The 22676-nt window shown below is 38.2% G+C and overlaps 1 protein-coding gene across 1 annotated transcript; it reads right to left on the reverse strand.

Moving 5' to 3' along the window:
- LOC146133210 (uncharacterized) lies at nucleotides 1-20862 on the reverse strand. The gene is made up of 10 exons (XM_083397680.1): nucleotides 20739-20862; nucleotides 19155-20485; nucleotides 12321-12441; nucleotides 11988-12116; nucleotides 9585-10152; nucleotides 8921-9220; nucleotides 6965-7399; nucleotides 4857-4959; nucleotides 1717-1915; nucleotides 1-1466 (listed from the first exon to the last, which is right to left on the reverse strand). Exons 1-10 carry the CDS (start codon nucleotides 20860-20862, stop codon nucleotides 1-3), a joined length of 4776 nt encoding a protein of 1591 aa, XP_083253806.1.
- Nucleotides 20863-22676: the final 1814 nt, after the last annotated feature.

A 22676-nucleotide genomic window follows, 5' to 3' on the forward strand; every position in this document is an offset into this window, starting at 1 on the left:
TTAAAGTGCAGTTGATTTAGTAGTGGAGTTCATCGTTGCAATAGAATTTGTAACGTGAGAATGTCTTCTGAATTCCATCAAGGACAATCGCTTTCTAGACTTTAAAACACAGGTTCTCAACTTCTTAAAAACCACCTTCGGCAAGCTGCTGTAAATCAACGGATTCAGGGAGCTGTTGATTGGCAAAAGGAGAATAGCAGATATGGCGTAAGACATGGGCGATAAAATAGCACCACCCATGCTGAGAAATGTCATGATGCAGATTGGAAGCCAGCAGCACAAGTCAGTAGCGATTAATAGCGTGACTTTACGCTGCATCACTTTAGTTTGCTTGTTTTTCTTTGTGAAGGCTTTGGCCCCTTGCGCAATTCCTTTACGTCGTTGTGAGATCCAATAAATTGCCCCGTATGCGCACGCAATATACAGCAATGCGACGAAATTGAACGTGATAATAACTGACGACATGACATTAACGCTGTCACTGTTTTCGATGCGATACAGCCTTGGAATGCACACGCTACTGCTACTGTAATAACCATAGGAGCTGACAAAAGTTGGTACTGACGGGCCAAATTCGCCGAGGTAGCTTGTCAAATCTAACCAATTGGAATTCCACAAGTCAGTTTTGGGTTGCGACTTGTTGCTGATTACGGAAAAGCGCCCAGCAAAAGTTTGTAATTCCGACAATACTATCGTGTCATTAGCAAAATAGGGACTTGGGCGAATCTGAATTTTCCATACCATTAAACTGGACAGAGCTGGTATAATAGGAAGGATTGACATAGCGACGGAAACAAGCCATATGGTAGTAATCCACATAACGGCAATTCTCAGCCGAACATTTCGCGATGTAATCGGGTTAAAGACGCTGAACAATCGGTAAGATGTAATGCATACTAGCGTAAGAACGGAAGTCTCGGAAGAGAGAACTGTCAAAACACCAATGATATCACATAAATTGCTTGATCTCCAAGCTTTGTCGCGAATGCTGTACTCACCGCTAAACTGAACCGCCTTAATGCCAATTATCAACAAGGCAATGCCCATGATAAAATCCGAAACGGCGAGGTTCAGGATTAGGACACGGTTTATCAAACCCAATCGCTGGCGGTTCTGTGCAGTTGTACGTTTGCGCAGAGAGACGCAGGTTTGAACGAAAACCGCCAGGTTTCCCAGCAAAGCGAGGACAGCCATAAACCAAACAAGGATCTCCAGTGCGCGCCACTTTATCATTTGGGTGTTGGAAGCCAGGGCATCGTGTTGTGAACACTCGGGAGGACATTCGTCTGAACCATTCAGACAATCTACGACTCCGTCTTGAACCTTGTCACGTGAGATGAACAGTGGCTTCTTATCCGTGCAGTAAAAGTGCGTGCTTTTAGGGCAGTTTAGCTCGTCCTTCCAGTCATCGCAGTCCGGTTTAAGATTGCACAATTTCTCTTTAGGAATGGCGGTTTTAGTTTTCACTGCAAATGCAACACTGGGGTAAGTATATTGACATGTCAATTAAACAATATAAACAAAATATGTTATTGATACTCAAAGGTTATTTTTATGTTTTGTTATTAACTTCTCTACATTTAAGCTTTTCGTAGATTTACAAATATAGGTCACTTTTTTACTTATTGTTCTAGCCTATACCCTATTATAACTGCCTTTCCTAAATAAATATAGAAAATATAACTATTTTGCGTGAATTGTCACATTACAGTTTACCTCCAAACACGGCCTGAACTGGGCCTGCTTGACATTGGAATAGGTTACTGCAGTTCATCTCATCAAATCCTTCATTGCACTCCACCACCCCGTTGCATATGTTGGATCCAAATATAAAATCAAGTATACCGGAGCATTTTCTTGATCTCAGATGGAATGCAAAGTCAAACATCGGGATAAATCCTACTGGTATGATGGTCTACAAAACAAATTAGCTACGACTTAAGTACGTAATTGGGGCCTGGCCAATATTCAGATGGGTCGGGTCGTATTCGATTAAGCTCTCAACGTGTCTGGGCATTTACCTTGTAGAGTTTGTATAAAACTGTATTTATCCTTGTGAAAGACATTATTAAACTAAAATAATTGTCATAGAGTTCCACCACCATATTAATTTAGTGCGTTTGTTGCGTTATGAGTATATTGCCATGCAGCATGCACGACTTGTACACGCGTTTCTCGCCTAGCTATTTCGCTAGCGTCCCTAACGGGGGAGTAATTATTAGTTTACGTTGGAATGGTGATTGCATTCTGCGCCCTATATAACCGTAACCGTGCGTGTTATTCGTTCTTTCATTCTGCTTTACCTCTACGCCTATGAGCAGCGTCTTAAGCTACCAAGGTCCTAGTTGAAACAAGAGTATACCGGTAACATGATCACGGACGTTCAACTAGCTGTGTTTGCGAACATGCTTGGAGTATCACTGTTTTTGTTGGTTGTTGCATGTCATTATGTTGCAGTCAATAAACCAAAATCGAAATCTGACTAAATCAAGTTCCCCAACATGTACATATTTCCATGAAACTTTTGTAGAAAAATTTTCTGCGATTGCAAAAATTTGCTGCGATTGCAAGACTTTCTTTGATGTCGAATTTATTCATGAATGCTTTTTTGAATTGCCTATGCCAAAATAATGGCATATAACCTTGAAGACCAGTCTTGTGCAATAAAATCGTATCACAATAAAAAAAAAAAAAAAAGCAACAAGCCTTTTACGAATACAACAGACGAATTAAATATGATCGCGGAACGACTGAACGGAAAACCGCTGTCGAACTACGTAGATCCTCACTGTGGAGAAGGTTATGGAACTGGTGCAGAAGCAACTACAGCAACAACCGCTACAACTGCAGCAAAACCAACAGCAACAGCAGCAGCTGCAGAACCTTCAGCAAAGCCAGATTGAAGCATAAGAGCGCCGCCACGCCGAACAAATGGAAGTTATGATGGCGCTTATGAAGGAGAAGCCATCGAGCGTCTCATGTCGAGTACTGCAGCTGCAACAGCCACGCCTTCAAAGCATTTGACGCGACGACGGAGCTTTGGGATGATTATTACTTTAGCACCTTCGCTGAAGCGCACGCTGTGCCCGAGGATAGAAAAGCGCAAGTCTTTAGAACGATACTTGTAGATTGTTGCTGCCTGGTCTGATAACGCTTTTCCATCTCGCTGCTCAAAGTTCACTGGCCAAGCAAATCAACGACCTTACATCCGATGAGATATTTGCCTTTATGAAGGAGCAGTTCGACCCAAAACGCTTCGTGATTCATGAACGTTTCAAATTCTGGAACGACATGCAACGCAAGCCGGGTGAATCCATTCAACAGTTGGCTGCGCGGATCCGTCAAGACGCCAGCACTTGCGATTTCTTTACAATCGAGGATCCATTGTCGAGTCGCTTCGCACACGTTTCATTTGCTCGGTCAATAACGAAGCAGTGCTTAAAGCCCTTTTTAAAATTCGATGCGACGAACTACCCTTTTTCCGTGCTGAACAAGTCGCTATACAAATCGAGAATGCCGCCAAGGTAGCTAAAGAAACACAGTTTACGGAACAAAACCGAGGCCTGTAGTGAACAAGGTGCGCGAATTTCGTAGACTAAGGCAAGACACAAAATAAGATGTGGTAAAGTGGGTCATATTAACCCTGAATGCCGTTTCAAGGACACTGTTTGCAATTTCTGCAAGCACACCGGTCACATGCAATCGGTTTGCCGTAAAAAAGCAGATGGCCTCTTTGCAAATCAAGTGGGTCGGTTTTTTCGGGTACCAAGGTTAGAGATTCCTATCTTGATCAATTCCAAAACGCGTCCCTAAGGCGCAGTAATTATTGGTTTACGTTGGAATTACACTTATGTAAAGCTATAGACCATATAGACCATATAGACCATAGCTTTACATAAGTGTTTTTTTGTCGTGAATTTTATTTAAAAAACGTAGTTTCGTCATGAAGTGACCACGCAGTTTTACTGCGAAAGCATGACCGTGACCACCAAGACTGCCTGCATTACCACGCGCCCGACAGATTTATTTAAGGCCAAGATAATTAAAAGCTATTTATAACAAGATTTTCGGCGCAACTAAGTGCTGTCACACTGTATCTAGACCCAAAACTACGATATAATTAATATTTAAATGAAGAAAATTTGCTTTAATTAAAATATAATGAAAGTAAATATTAATTATTCCCCCCACCCAAAATAATAACCCGTTATTTTCCCTGTTTTATCTGCGGAAACTCAAAAGTACGCGCTTTGCACGATTTAGAGCTATGTTTCTAGAGTGTTTTCTTACACGTTTATCGAATCGGTTTGAAGCATAGCGTCTCATCGCAACCTCGATAAGTAACATCTTAAACCTAAAGCTTCCTAGTGTTACTTCTGTATGGCGTTGCGTTTAGATGTAACTTTGTGACATGACGCTTTGACGTAATTTTGTGACATTGTTTTCATCTCTGAACAATTGTCATGATAAAAAACAGAAAATCCTGGATATTCATAGATCTAGCTATGTAAAGGTTGGGGACTAGGTTACAACTTTCGATGTATTTTATGCGAACGGATCGTTTGCCGTCCTAAATCCAATCCGAAATAGGTAAATAGAATGAAGCGAAGCAATTTCACCCATCCTAATAAACTTCGCTATATGATTTCGTTACGTTTTATTTCTCGTTTTTAAATATAACTTTAACTGTAGAGATTTTTTTTATTTTTTTTTATATTGGAGGGCATCACGAGTTATTGTAAAAATTAGAAAAAAGTCAGCATTTTGGAAAACACAGATATAAGGCATACGTGGTTCAAAGAAAAATTATAGCGGTTTTAGAAAACCTTATGCAAAATGTAAAATGCTATACGTACAGTTGTTATTGGAATCTGGTCGCAGACAGCAGGTTTCTCGGAACAATTTGCCCGGTCGCTGCACTCGTCTTCAAACAATGCACATTCCACTTTTCCATCACACCTTGTTTCGACGAAAAACATAATTAGTCAAGTTGCCTAGGAAAACCATGCAATGAAATGCCATTTGTTTTGTACCAATTCCTGCAGGCGTGAATCCAGGATGAAGGACGTGGCCCGAAACTTTATTTATTCTTTTTTAAACTAAATCAGGGGTTCCCAACTTGTGGGCCATGAGTCTTTTTTAAGCGGGCCATGAGTCTTTTTTAAGCGGGCCATGAAAAAATTAAAAAAATATATATTTTTAATTTATCATCTCTAAGTCTACTCCGTTCTAACTACCGGTTACTGCACAAACCATTCTTTTTTAATTAAAAATGATGTTTCTTATTTTAGCATATGGTTGAAAGAAATAGGGGGGCCATTACTTGCTCAAAATTTTTAAAGGGGGCCACCGTATAAAAAAGGTTAGGAATCCCTGAACTAAATACACGCAAACATTATCGCACTTTGCGCGAATCTGCAATATGTTTGTTAAATGTTTTATCCATTTTGAAAAATTTTTTTTTTTGTGACGTTACGTTATGACGTCACGTTGTAACGTCATAGTTCTGTGTTTTATAAAATGACGTTTATCTGATATTACGCGAACCAACGCCACCCGTAATTTATTTGCGGCAGCGCCTAAGCTTCCGGTTCTTGAAAAGCGCATCCATTTAAAACGTGTGAAGCCATATGTAATAAGTTGTTTCTTACATTGTAAAGACGCTGTATTACCGGGTCGTGTTTACTACATAAACAGAAACAGGATTACAATTTAAGCGGTGTATGTTTTTGTAACCGTTTCATCTGCAGGCCAAACATAAGTTTCCAGACTTTTCGACCCTTACATTTATTAATTATATTGTAGAAGAAAGACGAAAATCTTAATTAACATAGTATAAAAATATATAGGCCTAAACTTACGTAAACCTTTTCGCCTTAATACTAATGCCATTAACAAAGTTTAGCAATCATTATCCTAATTAAAAAACATTGCTCCGTAATGGTCTAATGCTCGGTCGTGACCAATGGTCTAATGCTAGATGGTGACGAACTACCGTAATATAATGGCACTAAAACTTTATGGCAGAGGGTATTCAACACGGCGGATTAAAAATATTGTCTTCGGTTTGTTATCAATACATTTTTGTTAGGATGTCTAATGATATAACCGTAGCTTATGTTAAAATATATTTTTGCCATTTCGTTCCTCATTTATTATTTGTTTTAATAGAGTTTAAATATTGTTGCTTAGACCTTTGAAATGGCGTTTAATGATTACTGATCAAATCGCAATACGTGACTGGGATAGAACACGTTTATCATGCTAATGGAGATTGTTGCAAAATACTTTTTTTAGTGTTTGTTTTACTAAAAAAATATAATTTAGTATGTGTTTAGTGTGTGTTTTTATTTAAAAAAATATATATAATTAGAAGCGCAAAACCTAAAAAAATGATGTAAAAACAATATAAAATTGCTCAACAACTACCGGTTTGTTACGTTCATCAATCCAATTTGAATGTAATGGCCTCTTTTAGTTTTATCAAGCAATTTAAACATCTGTAATCTAGAACTGCCCAGCAATTTATTACTTTAGTTATGCACACACTAACGCGCTTGACTTAGTGCAGGATGACATAAATGCGGCCACCGTACAAGCTGGTGGTCACAGGCATATATATACAGAACTGCATCAAAAAAATCTACCACGGTGTAATATTTTTTAGAACCAGACACTCAGCCAATTAACTCCTGCTGTGTAAAATTAAAAAAAGCAATAACTGTTATCTAGCCCTTCACTCTATTTGAATGTATACAGAATATGCAGTTAGTATTGCTTGTCTTTGACAAAGTTCTTCTTAAAAACAAACAATTCAACGAATTAACAAAAAGAAAAGGGGTGCGTCACAAGATCGACCCGCAAACTTTTCCGAAGGGATGCAAAGGAAAACAAAGGAATCACTGCTTTACATAACAAATATTGCTCCTATACATATAGTCTGTTTTACTTAAAGGTGTCTTACCGTTTAGCATTGATTGGCAATATAACGCCCATATATGAGCTGAACAAAATTTTGGCATTGGAAAAGCCATCACACAGAAAGTCATATGCCAGCTTAGGTTTGGTTGTGACAATATCCCATCCGCAGTTTCTCTCGTCAACTTTTGAAATCGAACAGTCGACGACCCCATCGCAAACCTGCTTTCTAGAGATACAGGCTCCCGTTTGCGGACACTTAATCTCTCTTTCCACGCATTTCGCGCAAACAGTCGAAGTCGACGTTTCGCCGTAGCAAACTTGGTCACAAAGGTCGCGCGAGCGATTGGCGGAAAGCTGGTCACGTGAGCAGAGACACTCGTCGCTAAGGTCTGGGCAGTCGAACACGCCGTCGCAAACTTGACGCTTGGCGATCGTCATGTTGGATTGCAAGCATTTCGCGCAGTTAAAAATTCCGTTGCTGGAAAAAAGCAGGAAAAAGTCGTTCGGGGTAATATGGTGCATCAAATCAAATCTTCATGGAGTCTGTTAAAACAATTGCTTCTACAATATTAGTAAGATTAGAATTCAATTGCTATTACTTTTAGGCTTATTGTTCACTATAAGGTCTTTTGATAGGTCCGATGTACTTCATATTACTTATCCAGTCTTCAACATATTATAGCTTCGTAAAGTTTAGGTCTATTCTAGAAGATGCCGTAAGCCATATTGTATGTTGTAATGCATTTTACATTGATTTTTATTTGGTTCAGACAAGGACGTAAATCAGATGCAAGTATCTAACATATATTTGTCGACATTAATTCTGTCACTTTGAATTTTAGCGCATCGAAGGAAAAACAATAGGACCAGGGTTATAATGTCCCACTAGCTGGCTAATTGTCCCTTTTTTGCGGTTAATTTCTCGTTGCAAGGTAAATTGGCACAATCAATATTAAATCATCGGTTAAAAACGCGACTTGGACAAATTTACACGAATAAGCAAAGCATAATAGATTATAGTGATTATGTGACTATGTGTTCACATCGCTTATTGTCACAATAATTACTTTCCACTTTACAGCACCGGGACAGGCAGTCGTCCCAAAGTATGTAATTCCAAGTTTAAGGAAACGGTAAATACTCTATTAGGCCTATGTAACACCGGGTATTTTGTCTAGTATTTAACTAATTGGATAGAGGCCCGTGAGATAAAAAAAATTAATGTGGTAAAAGTATAGGGGACGTCTTATAATTATTTGTTGTTATTATTCAAAACTAAGTTTTATAACCATCAACTTAATGACGTGACCCAAACTCATTCCTGTCACCATAAAACATTGACCGCGTAAAGTAACATGAAGATGTTATTTCCTTACGTTAACACCCCTCTGCTAAACGATTCATGGCCATGCAACGTGTACAAAAGCCGTTGGCATGAAGCCAAACGGGACTTAACGAAACTGATCTTAACTTAACCAAACGAACTCAACTGAACTGAATGCAATTGGACAATGGCTTAATTCACTCAACTAGAATAATGTAACGGACAGAAGGTATTATGTTGGACCGTTAGTTCTGTGCCATGGACCTTAAGCTATTTTTGTAAGTTGATTGCCAATCTGATGTAATTCAATAACTCAGATACGTTTAATCCATTACTGTGGCTAAGCTGTTGGAACACGAAACCTTCAACCTCAATTTTTGCAAATGGAGGGGTGTCAATATCAGCGTTCACTCGCATCAGTCTCTAAACTAATATCAGTTTAGTCCTGCAAAAGCACAATGTTCAAATAACAAAATATTTTTTGGATGGAGATCAAGTATTAAGTCAAGTGCCGGTAAAAACAGTAAACTGCTACAAAAACTGTTGGTATAAAATATTTAACTGTTCCCTACTTAAAGTGGTTTGTCTTATACCACGTTTACTTTTCAGCGTAAAAAGTGTTCTTTTTAAGGTTTTAACATCACCTTAAATTCATATCATCATAGATTTTCTTACGTGTAACAAAGATCCGAATCGTCGTTGCACATGGCATAATTGTCCAATAGCGACCACTGAGGCAACACGCAATAGTTGACATTCTTGGTGATGCCGAACACTGACTTGTAACACTTAAACCCAGGTAAGTTGCGGAAATCGTCAGCCCGACCCGGACAGTCCTGGTACTCATCGCACGAGTACGTACGAAACACGCACGTTTTCGGATCCGTTTGACAACGAAACATCCGCGGCTCTAGACAGCTTTCGATCTCATCACTGCAATCGCCGCAGTGATCCATTCCATCGCATAGTAGGTACCTTTTGCAATATTGCCTTTTTAACTATACGAAATGCGACACAATCTGCTAACATATATATATATATATATATATATATATATATAAGTACCGCTGTACTTCACGAAATGTTAACTATTATTAGTTAACGTTGATTTGTACAACAAGACTTATAATACTTTGCTTTAAAGAGTTTATTGAAAACAACTATTTGTTTTCACTTATTAAAGAATTATAGCATCATACCTGTTATTAAATTCAACCCAAAATTACAACCTCGTTACACGACATATCACGAAATTTTAATATTCCTATTAGGCCAAATAATGTGAAAAAAGGATTAAATACAATTAAACAAACCGGCAACCAAGCCTTTATGATTTAACCTCGGAATGCAGCGTTTTTTGTTGTGGCAGTGGAACTCTCCTTCGACGCACGTCTCGTTGCTAGGTGGCGCCAGTTCATCGCTTCCATCCTTGCAGTTTGTCATCTTGTTCCCCCTCCACGAGCGCGGGATGCAGCGTCCTCCATTTGTGCATCGAAACTCGCGACTCGGATCGCACTGGAGGCTTCGCAGCTCGTCGGATCCGTCCGTACAGTCGCGGTATCCGTCCACGACCCGGTACCTTGCGATGCAGCGCTGATCAGCCTCACACCTAAACTCTGTGGCGTTATTGCAGGTTGAGAGTATCAACGCTTCGTCTCGTCCGTTGGCGCAGTCCTTCACTCCATCTGCAACCCACTCCCTTGGAATACACTGAAGACTGCTGCTGTTGTTATTGTTTACTAGACTGTTGTTGCTTGTCGAGAGGCAGGAAAATTCTGATGGAAGGCAGAATGGCAAGCTTTGCTTCTCGTCGCTGTCGTCTTTAATCAGCATCCCGTCGCAGTTCCGCACTCCGTTCATTACCATCCAGCGTGGGATGCATATCTTGCTCAAAGTGCACGCGAACTCTGTCATAAAACGCTGTTTTTATATATATTTTAAGTTCATATGAGTTGTGTTTAGATTGAACAGTATCTATGATTTATAAAATGCTTTGACCGCAAATACTTAACTTTGTCGAATCTTTTGGACTACATGTTCTGTCTTATACAATTACACAATTTACAAAAAGTCTGTGCTGTTAGTTTCTCACCTGTTAATGTTCCTAATTTACCATTGCCCTCATTGCATTATTTAGGTTTAGGCCTTAATTACAATGTTGTTATAATAAGTTTAATAACCAGAATTGTTTGCACTTAAGTCACTTATTTTAAATGAATTGATTGATCTTTCAGAAAAATGAATTGACTTGGACTTGAGCCAATTGGGTTGATTTCAGAAATAATTTTTATAAAATTTGGTTTGTTTTTCACTCCCATTTCTTCTGTGAAACTGCGGGTTTGCGATATGTTATGTTTTTAATGTTTTCTATCAAAGTATCGCCCGTGGTTGGACAAGTTTACCAATTTTAGTATAGTTAACGTTTTAGTTTGATAAAAATACATTTTGACTACTTACTATTTTTGCTAATGACTTAACCCAGGGGTCGGCAACCCCTGGCACGCGTGTCGTAACTGTGTTGTATTTAATATTATTTTTTGTGGGCATACTTGTTGTTTACCAACCGTTCGTATTACGTCGCAATGCCCTAAATTTGGCGTAAGATTTACTACGTTAAAGCAGGGCATTCTAAATCAGTGGTTCTCAACCGCCGGTCCGCGTCAACTTTTCTGCCGGTCCGCCAAATGTATTACAAATTTATATCTCAATTGCAAAAGCAAGATGTTTAAGGCGGCTTGTCCATCAAATTTAGAACTTAGCCAGTTCCGTAATTTGCAGCATTGTGATGTAACATAGAGTTAACGGTCTACTTTGGACTTCATCTTACGTCACAATACTGCAAGTGTTGTGCCCAACTATTTAAAAGTAGGCTACAACTCGTTTCAATCCTAAACTTTAGGGTTGAGAACCACTGTTCTACATTAAAAGTAAGCACGTGTGTTTTTGTGCGACTGAGAAACCAACAAAAAGCTAAACTGATAGTTAAACACTTCTAGGTATCGGCTTAAAAGCATCGAAGTATATTTCAAAAAAGATACGTAAATTAGATGTCAGATCACAGCAGGGCTGCTGAGTCGCACTCGGGAGTCGAAGAAGACCAGGTAAATCTACCCGATTCCTACGTGTCCGCATGAGCAGTACCAAATTTCGAAACTGATATGGCAGCAAACTGTAAATGGTTAAGGTGGAATAGCATATGCTCGTGGCATATTTTCCATGACCCTATGAGTGGATTGCGGAATATCCACCCACCTTAATTTAGTTACGTAAATTGGTGAAATACAAAGGCTGAGTCGGACTCGGGGCGTGATGAAATCTGATATTTGTCCGGAGTCGGACTCGGGTTGGGTTTAACCGACTCCACAGCCCTGATTGCCAGTGCGAAACCAAACATAGAAAAATGTTGGGCACGCGAGTTGTTAATATTTTGACATTATACATAAACTGGCACACTGCGTACGAAAGGTTGCCGACCCCTGACTTAACCTATTGTGAATAACATCAGCAGTTCTGTTGGGTTTTGCATAAATTTGAGGTATATTTAAGCAGTTTTATCTTCTATTACTGCAAAACATTTTTAATGACGATACAGATACAAACAGTGCAACATTTTATTTTTCGTTGCATGTGAAAAATATGCGAATGCCCCATTTCGGATAATGTTCTTTATCGGGTTGTAAAAGCTAACTTGTTCTATTTAAGTTGCATTCGTATAGGTTGTTTAGTTTTCTACTATACTTACCGTTTTCTCGACAAGGCAGCAACAAACTTTCGTTTACCCTGCAACTCCGTTCAGTGTTGATCAGATATCTTGGGGTACATTTCAACGAGATGCGGCAGCGAAATTCGTCGTCCGTACAGTTCAGGGCGGCTAAAGGACATATACGTTGATGATTGATATTGTTTAACTAATAAAACCTTTGTCGCTTGGATACGACACATTTACGCTAATTTAAAAAAGGCTAGTGAATTTAAATTTATAACGTTTGTCCTGGGGTATCTTTTTTAAGCTAGGGTACACCTGCAGTTTTGAAATATCTAGAAAATAGGCTGTATATATAGATTTTCATCTTACGGTGAGTGTCGTCGCTGCCATTTCTACAGTCGTAAGCGTATTTTCGAACCATTTCCCTGTCGATGCAGCCAACACCACGTGTTAAGCAACGAAAGTATCCATCTTCGGGTCGACAAAGCGTCTTCGAAGGATAGTTGTTACCTTAATACAATATTAAGCTATTTAAGTTCGTCTCTAAACTAAAAACAAGGGTATTTTGCAAATTTTCGCGAAGCTAAAAATTCAAAAATAATAAACGGAGCTTAGCAAGCTGAGTAGTATAAATTTGTTTGCCGTCTATCGGCAACACGTTAATAAAGGCTTTTGAATACAGTACACCCGGCAATACAATTAACAACTTGGGTGGCTCTAAAAAAACATATACACATGAACAGTCACCTGCAGTAATTGATTTGACTAAAAGTAGCTGGAAGTAGCTTATGTGAAAACGGACACTTTGTGGACAGAAATGATCTGATGACCAAGCCCTATAATGCAAGTTGCAATTTCAAGTGATGGTTAACCACATGCTCCCCACCATAATCGTACACGTAAATTTAGTCACAGCGTAATTCTTCTACCTTATAGTTCCACATTTGGTAGTATAATATACCAAAATTGATTAGTTTTCGTTCTTTTGTTGTTTTATGATGAAGATACACAGAATTTTAAGATTTGCCTGTAGGTAACTGATAGCAGTGTTGCTATTAAGTTTAGTTATTTTGTAGTAGGACGAATATAAAGCACTAATTATTTTTGCAAAATTGTCAGTTCTTATTGAGGTACAAAACTTTGGGATGGTTGCGAAAAAGTTTGCCACACGGTTATTTGTATAATAACCTTGTTTAAGAAATACAAGAAAAGTAAAAGATAAAACATTGCACATTAAACCAAGAGGGGAAACATTTGCACTTTAAACCCAGAGGGCCAGATAGGTAGTAATGGTTTGCATTATACGAGTATTCAATGAGCAGAATTCAAAATATTCCGGCGAGGATTAAAAATCAAACTTCAATGGTAGCCTAAATGAATGCCTAGCACTTTCCATAAAGGGCTAATTCTGCTAATGCGTGTTGGAATAACAAATTTTAGATCTTATTTCTCGGTATTACTGCGTTTATGGCTTTGTTATGTCATTCATAATCTTACTTCCATGTTGATTAGATTATTCTGCTTAAGATATTGTTACTTTGCGCGTGTTGTTGTGTATTCCCTTTGCGATTATAGCATTTTAGACCATATAAGGTTTCAACAAAAATTTCGATTGCAATTATCTGCATTTTTCAGAAACATTGTTAATAACAGAAATTCCGCTTTTTGAGCTAAAAGTCATCTTAATTAAAAATAATGAAACACGGGTGCCCCAAGAAGCGGTTCCAGGAGAGGAAGTCAAGTAACAAATCTGTATTTTTGTCTATTTTAACTATACGTTAATGCAAAAGATGCTCAACGAGAATATTATTTATTTTTGTATTGTACCATACCATATTTTTAGAAAAATCGTTTTAGCCTAAAAAGTTAATTAATAATTGTGTTATTAAAGTTTTAGAACAACTGTGAATCAGGCTGGTATCGGATAGTGTTTCACTTGAAGACGTGTTTAATTACATTTGAAAAGGCAGTAAAGTGTTGGCGCAAAGCGCAAGTTTTTAGTTTTGTAAGCGATTATTGTGACGCTTTTTTCGAAACGATTTTGAATGACCCAACGTGTAACTGTAAATGTAGCAAAATTTGAACTTTTCGGCCAAGTGTAAAAATAATCGCCCTACTAATGAATAATGAACGCCTAAAGAATGGATCTGATTTGTCAGCATTTCAGTTAAGAAAACTCTTGTTATTGAGAGCCTTATCAATTTAAAAACCTATTAATTCACAGTAAACTACTAAATGGTTGATGAGAGATTCAATGTGCGTATATAAAAATGTTGGTATCCTTTGGAAATGGTTCTAAGCCGGTACATATGACTTACTGCTTTTCCAGAGGAATGATTTTCAGTTTTACCTATAGCAATATAAACACGTATGGCGTCATAATAACGGCTAAAACAAAATATTTTTTATGAGGCCTCTTTAGAGTTTTTGTCAGTCTACGGGTAACAAAAAGGGAAACAGCAAATGCTTTTGGAAGATTTAGCTCTTTTTCGCCTTTTGCAATAACTACCATAACAAAGCGTAACACCAGTGTTAAGAACAGAATATACAAAGGCTAAGCAGTTTACAAATGTTGATTGAAACCACACTTACCCATTTGTAAAACACAGTTCAGTACCACCAAAGTCGAAACGACCGATAACCGCATTTCTCTTTTTGTATACTTTTCAAATAAATCAAAGTTTTACCGTAGGCAATTTATCTAAAATGATACGCACTGTTTTATTTTTGAACAAACCTTTATTTTATTCATGATTACAGTACGCTACAACCTAAATGTTCATTGTCGCCGGAGACTGCTGCAATATTTCCACTAAACAAAAACTAACCGTCAAGTTACCGACAAGACTGCACGGACTTAAAAAACAAAGTTGCCTGATATGTGAAATGGTAGGCTATCTAGCAAGCAGGTTGGTATATGAGTCACATCTGAGCCTTCAAACGTGAACCAAGTCGTTCTAAACCAAAAAAAAAACAAAGGATAAATATCTACCACATGCATGTACACAGCGGATGTTGAAAAGCTCGATATCGACCCAGTAAACTGTTTACGAAAGCAATAACGTGCTCTTAGTCACGACTCTCAAGTTAAGGAACGAAAGCCACAACATATGATGAAACGCCATTCCCTATTTCGCATCTTGTAAACTATCACTCCACGGAAATATCTTTATATTGCTCAAAACTTTTGTTGGACGCACGTAGAACACATATCCAAACGGAAACGAATGAATCATAAATTAAAGGCTGCTTATATTAAATGTTTCATTTTGCGGAATTGTTAGTGGACGCATGTAGTCTAAAATACTATCTTATTCCATATCTGTTGGATCTGCCCTGACAGACATAAACACCTGTCAACATTTACAGTTACTATGATCTCCAAAAGTAAGCGCCTTCTTTGGCACTATTAAAAGCGTAATATTTTTCCAGTTCGATTGGTCCTTGATCTATAAGGCAATTAAAAATACGTTCGTAAAAACGATATTCGTCGCGTCACCATCTATACCAGTGGTTCCCAAACTGTGGGCCATGGCCCAATACTAGGCCAGCAATTTTCAATGGGCCACAGAGCCATTTGAACAGGTTCGTCTGTTTTGTTATACTGTAGATCAGGGGTCGGCAACCTTTTGTATGCAGTGTGTCAGTTTATGAATAATGTCAAAATATTTACAACTCGCGTGCCAAACATTTTCATAGGCAGCTTATTTTCGCGGTTCCCTAGGTAGTATGGCCTATTTTCGCCAAAATAAGACATATTTTTAAGCTTTGTAGTGGTGTACGAGCTTATGGCGCCATATAATGAATATTTCAAAATAATTGTAAAATTCGTTTCGCGCACTCGCGCAAAGCGGCGTTTTTACAAATTTGCAGAAACGGCTTAAGTGACCGTACGCTGACCTCGACTATATAATAACTAACTTAAATCCAAGTACAATTAAAAGCTTTTTTGTTGTTAATGCCAATCTGTATCAGAACCAGGCCTGCCATAATATACTTCATCCGGCCCGCCGCCTCTTTGACTAATTAAACACGAGTCCATTTCAAATACTTTTTGACTATTTTAAGCGTGTAAATGCGAAAAATTTTCCGGTATACCAAAAAATTCGCGCTCGCTTCGCTCGCCGGTGTGCCCCAAATGGGTAACAAACACTAAAATAGATTAAATTTAAACATCTATCGTGTTATCTCATAGTAGTTTTATTACACTTTTTTAATAGTAGTAGGGGAATGACGACGTGTGGACTCGAATTTTAAACCAAGTATACGCTTTTTTTAGCGAATTTGCGCCAAGACTTAACTGCCTCCTTAAAAGTTATTATTATAAACACGTTTCAAGTGCAAACAAATCCGAGGCCCACCTGATTCACAATTGTCATAAAGTTGTAATAACACAAATTCTCATTTAACATATCTTGTGCGGCCCGCAGAGACCTTTCTGAGTTTGGTTTTGGCCCGCGACTACTACACAAAGGTTGCCGACCCTTGTGTAAGGATTTGAATAATCTGATGTTAGAATTAACCCCGCATAGAGTTTTGCTCATTTCAGCAACCTTATTTGGCAAAAAACAACTATACAGTAACTTGAAAATTGACAGAAGTGTCATGAAAGAACCACAGCTGACCGCAGCAGACAACGCTATGGTTTTATTGCGACGTGGCCTCGGCGCTTTTTCGGTGGCATGTGCGGTTGCTCTCGCCTTTTCGGGAAAAAGCAAGATGTGTAGAGAATACATGGTGGCGTCTTTCAGCGATATTCTTCATACCGGGTCCAATTAGGAAACCGGTCCACTGTAGAGGCTAACCTTATTACTTTTTCGTGCTTTCAAAAGGTCTGTTCTTCGCGTTATTTTGCAGGAGTTAGTTTATTTGGCCAGCCGATGTTATTTTTACCTGAAATATGACGTCACGCAATGGTATACTTTTGTGACGTTATATCGGAAAAAATGTGAAGTCATATCTGACAAAAATGCATGGCCCTCCCCAAATTAAAATCCTAGATCCGCGCCTGCCCTGATCTATACTAAAGAAAAGATAACGGCATGGTTCGTGCGAATCGCTTTCGGTGAAAAAGTTTGCTGAACTGGATCCTGGACAACTTCCATGGGGTTATACAAATATAAAACCCTTAAGAAGGGTGAGTAAAAGTTGCTCAATCCTACCACTTGGTAACGGTGGAATTAGAATCACTTTTGGAAGAACATTGCCTGCTAAATACCATTCAGTCGTAAAAGTTAATAGGTCTAAATTTCAAATATTTTATTGTGCTTCTAACAAAATTTATTAAAAACTGCAAGTTTTATGAAAAGTTTTGGTTTCAATTTTTTAATTTGAATTATAGCCGCTTGTGTTTGTACTGCCATGAGTTTGTTGGAGTTTCACGTTTTAACCTTGTAACATTACAAATATGATTTATAACAACATAGTTCGTCTGATATGCTTTAGTCATTTTGCGCAGGCCAAATAGTATAGCTCCGTCATGGAATGACGTATGAATAAAATTTGTTCGCAAAACCAAATAACTTCGCGAACAGTTTGCAGCCACTTATTTGCATGCAGGTCAATAGTTTTAATTCTATAAAAAAATAAAACGGTATTCTCTAAAGGTCAAAATTCAATCATTATTTTATAAAAGTCAAACAAAAAAACAGTTTTAAGCTGATTAACTAAATAGGGGGGCGACAAGCAATTCAGGGGGCGCGAGCAAGGTAAAAAAATATTGTAATATTTCTAATGGTTTCGTTTGCCTTGTTCACCACTCCTACAGCGCTGTGCAAACTCTGTTTTTGCCAACTTTAACATTTAAACTGTAAAAAACTCTCGCGTTTCGCGCGTATCTTCTGTTTTTACTTTTGCTGACTACGTTTTAGCCAAAAGTCTCTTTGAGTGCCATTGCATCTTTTCATATCATCGAAAGTATAACGGCCCTATTTAATTACAATTTTGCTAACTTATAGATAAACGATAACAGTTATCCACCGTTTGAACTTTTCTTTATCCATATTTTATATATGATAACAGGCTAGCAACAGGGGACTCAAACTTTTTTGCGCGAATCTATAATGTTTTTACAATATTGCCGTTGTATTGTGTGTCGTCACACCTTTTGAAACACAATACCGGAATGTTTAATTTTTGCGCTTGACATTTTTACTTGCTTTTGACATCACAGCCTTACAACTGTTGAGTAAATGCCCTCACAACACATTTGTCAATATCAGCTCGATAAAAATCAATGCGTCGAGCACGAGCAATTTGCTGTGTGCCCAATGCGAAAAGCCTCCTGTTTTACAGTTTAGCGCCAATTCAACCTAATAAACTCACGCGTCGCTCGACCAGCAATAATTGAAGTCGGTATTGCGCGAAACGAAATTCGGAAAAATATTAAAAACACCATGCAATAACTTATATCAGACATACCCTTCACTATTTTAAAGTTGTCTCAGTGATATTTGATTAAAAATGCCGAATTGCTTTTCGTAGGGGGGCGCAAGGCATAGGAAAAATACCAAAGGGTTCGCGGCTGAAAAAAGGTTAAGAACCACTGGTCTAACCATGTCAAGTTTCATATTCAAAGCATTCCATGTTGGCGAAATAGTTATCAATAACCGCTTTAACGTCACAATTCACAAAGTATTGTAAAATGTTGGCAATAATCCCCCAACCATAGACCTACACTACATGTATTGTACACAAAGTTTGCAAAGTTCATGCAGCAAAACAGCGAATAACCCAATGAACTAATGATATAAAACGCAAACATATGCTACATGCCAATTCCCCAAACTTATGCATTATTTGACTGAAGTACCGAAATTCTATTTTCGTTAACTCAGTTCTCTCACTTCCAATCTGCAAAGCAACTTTACCATTTGAGAGAACGAGAACTTTACCATTTGCTGTAAAAATTAATCTCAGATTTTAGAACTGTTTTCCTATACCTATGGTAGTATACGGTGGAAATCGTCTTCTTTTTGGCAATATCACACATTCAATATTCATACAAGTTATCTTTATTTTAATATAAGCAAATTGCTTGTTGTTGTAATGTAAACACCAAATTAATATTTAAAGTGCAGTTGATTTAGTAGTGGAGTTCATCGTTACAATAGAATTTGTGACGTGAGAATGTCTTCTGAATGCTATCGAGGATAATCGTTTTCTAGACTTTAAAACACAGGTTCTCAACTTCTTAAAAACCACCTGCGGCAAGCTGCTGTAAATCAACGGATTCAGGGAGCTGTTGATTGGCAAAAGAAGAATGGCAGAAATGGCGTAAGACATGGGCGATAAAATAGCACCACCCATGCTGAGAAATGTCATGATACAGATTGGAAGCCAGCAGCACAAATCAGTAGCGATTAGTATCGTGACTTTGAGCTGCAACGCTTTAGTTTGGTTGTTTTTCTTTGTGAGGGGTTTAGCCCCTTGCACAATTCCACTACGCCGCTGTGAGATCCAGTAAATTGCCCCGTATGCGCACGCAATATACAACAATGCGACGAAGTTAAACGTGATAATAACTGACGACATGGCATTAACGCTGTCACTGGCTTCGATGCGATATAGCCTTGGAATGCACACACTACTGCTACTGTAATAACCATAGGAACTGACAGAAGAAGGTACTGGCGTGTCAAATTCGCCGAGGAAGCTTTCTAAAGCGAACCAATTGGAATTCCACAAGTCAGTTTGGGGTTGCGACTTGTTGCTGATGATAGAAAGGCGCCCAGCAAAAGTTTGTAATTCCGACAATACTACAGTGTCTGTAGGAAAATAGGGAATTGGGCGAATCTGAATTTTCGATACCATTGAACTGGACAGAGCTGGTATAAAAGGAAGGACTGACACAGCGAAAGAACCAAGCCATATGGTAACAATCCACATAACGGCAATTCTCAGCCGAAGATTTCGCGATGTCATCGGGTTAAAGACGCTAAACAATCGGTAAGATGTAATGCATACTAGCGTAAGAACGGAAGTCTCGGAAGAGAGAACTGTCAAAACACCAATAATATCACATAGATTACTTGATCTCCAAGCTTTGTCGCGAATGCAGTACTCACCGCTAAACTGAACCGCCTTAATGCCAATTATCAACAAGGCGACTCCCATGATAAAATCCGAAACGGCGAGGTTCAGGATTAGGACACGGTTTATCAAACCCAATCGCTGGCGGTTCTGTGCAGTTGTACGTTTGCGCAGAGAGACGCAGGTTTGAACGAAAACCGCCAGGTTTCCCAGCAAAGCGAGGACAGCCATAAACCAAACAAGGATCTCCAGTGCGCGCCACTTTATCATTTGGGTGTTGGAAGCCAGGGCATCGTTTTGCAAATACTCGGGAGGACATTCGTCTGAACCATCCTCACAATCCACGACTCCGTCTTGAACCTTGTCACGTGGAACGAACAGTGGCTTCTTATCCGTGCAGTAAAAGTGCGTGCTTTTGGAGCAGTTTAGCTCGTCCTTCCAGTCATCGCAGTCCGGTGTCAGGTTGCACAATTTTTCCTCAGGGATGGCGGTTTTTGTTTTCACTGCAAATGCAACACTGGGGTAAGTATATTGACATGTCAATTAAACATTATGAACAAAAAATGTTATTGATACTCAAAGGTTATTCTTATGTTTTGTTATTAACTTTTCTACATTCAAAATTTTCTTACATTTACAAATTTAAGTCACTTTTATTACTTTCTGTTGTTGCAGCTTAAGCCCAATTATAGCTGCCTTTCCTAAAGATCAAAGGAAATAAAACCTTTTTTCATGAATTGTTACATTACAGTTTACCTCCAAACACGGTCTGAACTGGGCCTGCTTGACAATGGAATAGGTTACTGCAGTTCATCTCATCAAATCCTTCATTGCACTCCACCACCCCGTTACATATGTTAGATCCAAATATAAAATCCATTTTGCCGGAGCATTTTCTTGATCTGAGATGGTACGTAAAGTTCAACACGGGGAAAAATCCTGCTGGTATAGTGGTCTACAAAACAAATTAGCTAAGACGTAAGTAAGTTTTTGGGACTTCGCCGTTATTCAAATATGTAGGGTCGTATTTCGACTTAGGTCTCAACGTGTCTGGCCATTCAGCTCGTAAAGTTGGTATAAAACTGTCTCTGTCCTTGTGTATGACATAAGTAAACTAAAAGAATACCTTTGCTTATTCTGTTGAGCTTTATTGTCATGGATTTTGACTTCGAACCTTCTGCCAGTTTTACTGGTCCATAGCTTTACATTAAGTGTTTTTGTCGTGAATTTTATTAAAACAAACGTAGTTTAGTTATGAAGTAACCACGCGGTTTTACTGCGAAAGCATGCCCGTGGCCGCCAATACCGCCAGCATAACGACGTGTTGGTAATCATTTATTGTGTTGTGCGTTGATTGTATCGCAGTGTGAATTGCGCGACTACTTATAAAATGCTGGTGTGGTAACTGTCGTTGCCCCATTCGTAATAAACCATTTGTCTTATTTTGGCTCTGACGTTAAATTGGAAAGGCAAACAAAGGTTAAAAACACAAAAAGGGGTTATAACATAACACGGTCGCACTGCGGTCGTTCGGTGTCATTCACCCTGAAGAAGGCGACTTGAATAGGTTGCCGAATCGTTGGTTAACAATTACAAATTACCACATGAGCTGCTATTGGGGCTGGGCTAGGACTTTCAATGATCAAAGTCAATTTCATTTATTCAAATTTATTAGATTGAATTTGGTTTCTATTTAAGGTATGTTATTCCAACACATGTAATTTTGAGTTATAAATCCGCAAATGAATGGTTTTCCGTTTTAAACCCAACCCGCAGTAGGTAAATATAATAAATCTAAACAATTTAACCCATTTAAATTCATTTCGCTATATTAATTTGTTTTAATACGTTTTTTTGTTCATTTTAATTAGATAGTTAATGTAAGCCTAGAGACTTTTTTCATTTTTTTGTTGTTTTGGCGGGGATGGATCACAAGTTATTAAAAAAAATTAAAAAAGTCTGAATTTGGAAAACCGCACTGATCTAAAGCACACGTGGTTCAAAGAAAGATCATTTCGGTATTAGTAAACCCTATATGCAAAATGTATAATGCTATACGTACGGTTTTTATTGAAATCTGGTCGCAAACAGCAGGTTTCTCAGAACAATTTGCCCGGTCGCTGCACTCGTCTTCAAACAATGCACATTCCACCTTTCCATCACACCTAGATTCGACAAAAAAAGAATTAGTCAAGTAGTCTAGGAAAACCATGCAATGAAATTCCATTTCTTTTGTGGCAATACCAGCAAGCGTGAATCCAGGATGGAGGACGTGGCCCAAAACGTTATTTTGTCCTACTTAAATTACATAAATGCAAACATTTTCGCACTTGCAATATTTATGAAAATATTTATCCATTTTGTTAAAATCATTTTTGCCAACGGAAATAAAATCATTTTTGCCAACTATTATTGCGCGAAATAATAACACCTTTGTAATATTTTTGTATTGGAGTAATACCTCTATAGCAGGGGTGGGCAAATGTAGCAATGAAAGAGCCATTTGCAGAAAATACAAGTACCAAAGAGCCTCAAAATTATTTCAATACAAATACGGTAAATAATGCAAGTTCAGCAATGATAACAGAGTTGTAATATAACAAAACGGTATTAATAAACACAATAATAATAACGGTAATAACAAAATAACACGCACAAAATTTATCAGTCTTTTGTTTGATTTGCTAACTCTGA

Source organism: Ascidiella aspersa, chromosome 9 (assembly GCF_963924565.1).
Source record: "Ascidiella aspersa chromosome 9, kaAscAspe10.2, whole genome shotgun sequence".
NCBI classification, from domain to species: Eukaryota; Metazoa; Chordata; class Ascidiacea; order Phlebobranchia; family Ascidiidae; genus Ascidiella; species Ascidiella aspersa.